The following is a 2612-nucleotide window of genomic DNA, read 5'->3' as shown; positions in this document are numbered from 1 at the left end:
TGCCGCCGCGGCCCAGCGGGCCACAGAGAGGGGCTGGAGAGCAAAGGGAGCGACGAGAAGGAGGCCGTGGCCACCAGGTGCCGCGAGGAGCCCCCAGGCAAGGGCAAGAGCGAGTGGGCGCCGGCCAGGAAGGAACCGGAGAAAATGAAGAAAGAGGAGGCAGCCAAGAAGGAGCTGCTGGACATCAAAGATCCCGGGAAAGCCAAGAAAGAGCCGGGGGACATCAAAGATCCCGGGAAAAACAAGAAAGAGTCGGGAGACGTCAAAGATCCTGGGAAATCCAAGAAAGAGTCAGGAGACGTTAAAGATCCCGGGAAAAACAAGAAAGAGCTGGGGGACATCAAAGATCCTGGGAAAACCAAGAAAGAACCAGGAGACATCAAAGATCCCGGGAAAGCTAAGAAGGAGCTGCTGGACATTAAAGATCCTGGAAAACCCAAGAAAGAGCCAGTGGATATGAAAGATCCCGGGAAAGCCAAGAAGGAGCCGTTGGACGTCAGAGATCCCGGGAAAGCCAAGAAGGAGCTGTTGGACGTTAGAGATCCCGGGAAAGCCAAGAAGGAGCTGTTGGGCATCAAAGATCCTGGGAAAACCAAAAAGGAGACAGTGGATGTCAAAGATCTTGGGAAAGCCAAGAAGGAGCTGGGAGACATCAAAGATGCTGGGAAAGCCAAGAAGTTGCTGGGGGAAGCCAAAGACCCTGGGAAAGCCAAGAAGGATCTGGCGGACATCAAAGATCCTGGGAAAGCCAAAAAGGAGGCGCAGGACTCCAAGAAGGAGCAAGAAGGGAGCCAAGGGAAGCTGGTAGCCCCGACAAAGGAGGTGGGGAAGGTCAAGGAAGATCCTGCGGAACAGGGAGAGGAGCCCGTGGGGAGCACGGAGCCCGAGCAGGTAAGGGTGCCGCAGAGGTGCCCGCTGCTCCCGCGGGCGGGTGCCGGGGTGCTTCCCCCCAGCCTCGGGCAGCGTTTCCCAGCCCCGTGGCCTCAGAGGGGCACGCGGGCATGGGAGGCATCTCTGCACGGCGTGGGGTCCTGCCCGGCCCTGCTCTGCCCTCTCCGCAGGCGCCCAGGGACGCGTGGTACGAAGGCGAGAAGGTCTGGCTGGTCCAGCAGGACGGATTCGTGCTCGGTAACAACCCTGCCCCTGTGGCCCGGTGCCCGCGGGAAGGGGCATCCTTGGCGTCTCCGGAGCGTGGGGCTCCCGTGGGGACGCCGTGTGTGCTGGCAAGGGCCAGGCCCGCGCCCCCGGGGCTCAGCGCGGCCGCCCCTTGCAGCCACGCAGCTGAAGCCGGACGTGGGGACGCCGGAGCCGCCGCCGGGCCGCGTGCGGCTGCGCCTCGAAGCGGACGGCAGCGTCGCCGAGGTGGACGAGGACAACGTGCAGCGGGTGAGCGCCCGCCCCGCCGGCCCGCGGCCTCCGTGGGGCCCGGGCTCCCAGGGAGGGCAGTGGGGAGCTGGGGGGGGTGCAGGGGGGTCTGGGGGGCTTGTGGCAGGCCCGGGGAGCCGGGGGGCAATGGGCGTCCATGGGGCAGCCCCCAAGGTCTGTGGGGCTTCTGGCAGCTCTTAAGGGATTGGGGGGGGTTTAGGGGTCCTGGGGGGATTGGGAGCTCCAGGGGGAAGCCCCAAAGGAGTGGGGGGGGGCCCAGGAGTGGAGGGGGTTCCATGGGGAGCAGGGCAGCGCCGGGGGGTCCAGAGGGATCGTGGGGAGCAGGGGAGCATGTGAGGAGCCGGGGGGAGGATCCATAGGGAGCCGGGCAGTGCCCCGGAGCGGGGGGTCCAGAGGGATCTGTGGGGAGCAGGGGAGCACATGAGGAGCCGGGGGGGATCCGTGGGGAGCAGGGCAGCGCCCCGGAGCGGGGGGGTCCTGCAGCGCGTCCCCCGCTCTGCCCGCAGGCCAACCCGCCCAGCCTGGACCTGGCCGAGGACCTGGCGAGCCTGGGCAGCCTCAACGAGTGCAGCGCCCTGCACACGCTGCAGCGCCGCTACAGCGCCCGCCTGCGCTGCACGCACGCGGGGCCCGGCCTGCTCGCCATCCGCGCCGGCACCGCCGTGAGCGCCGCGCCGCGCCGCGCCGCGACGGGGGTCCCCGCGGGGGGGCCGGGGGTCCCCGCGGGGGGGCCGGGGGCCCTGTCCCCACGCGGGGGCCCGGGGCCCGTGTCCCCCCGCAGCGGTGGCGGCCGAGCAGCTGGCACCGGCAGGTGGCACCCTGCGACTGTCGCAGCGGCCGCCGTGACGCTCGTGGGGGCGTCTGCGCTGCAGCCCCGGCCCACGCGGGCTGGGGCGCGCGGGCATCACCCCCCGCAGCGGGACGTGGGCGTCGAAGGGGACCTGGGCACCCCCCCAGTGGGACTGGAGGGATTGAGGGGGACGTGGGCATCTCCCCCTGTCCCCCAGCAGGACATGGGAATCGTGGAGGATGTGCGGCATCCCCCTCAGTAGGACATGTGGGATCAAGGGGGACATGGGGCACCCCCCCAGCAGGATCGAGGGGGGATTGAGGGGCACGTGGGGCAACCCCCCCCCCCAGCAGGACGTGGGGATCGTGGGGCACATGGGGCACCCCCTTCAGGGGGGCGGGGGGGCTTGTGGGGGGATTGCAGGGGGATCGCGGGG

General features: G+C 68.9%; 1 protein-coding gene across 1 annotated transcript in view; it reads left to right on the top strand.

Annotated features, from left to right (window-relative positions):
- Positions 1 to 2612, top strand: part of MYO18B (myosin XVIIIB) — a 54695-nt gene that overhangs the window by 1596 nt on the left and 50487 nt on the right. Inside the window, exons 3-6 of the mRNA XM_026036706.1 lie at positions 17 to 891; positions 1062 to 1128; positions 1274 to 1386; positions 1893 to 2048. Of these exons, the coding sequence (XP_025892491.1) occupies positions 17 to 891; positions 1062 to 1128; positions 1274 to 1386; positions 1893 to 2048 (1211 nt within the window). The remainder of the gene's footprint in view (positions 1 to 16; positions 892 to 1061; positions 1129 to 1273; positions 1387 to 1892; positions 2049 to 2612) is intronic.

This window comes from Nothoprocta perdicaria, unplaced genomic scaffold (genome assembly GCF_003342845.1).
Source record: "Nothoprocta perdicaria isolate Ctin4 unplaced genomic scaffold, notPer1 scaffold_185, whole genome shotgun sequence".
Classification (NCBI taxonomy): Eukaryota; Metazoa; Chordata; class Aves; order Tinamiformes; family Tinamidae; genus Nothoprocta; species Nothoprocta perdicaria.
This window is presented reverse-complemented; position numbering and strand designations above follow the sequence as displayed.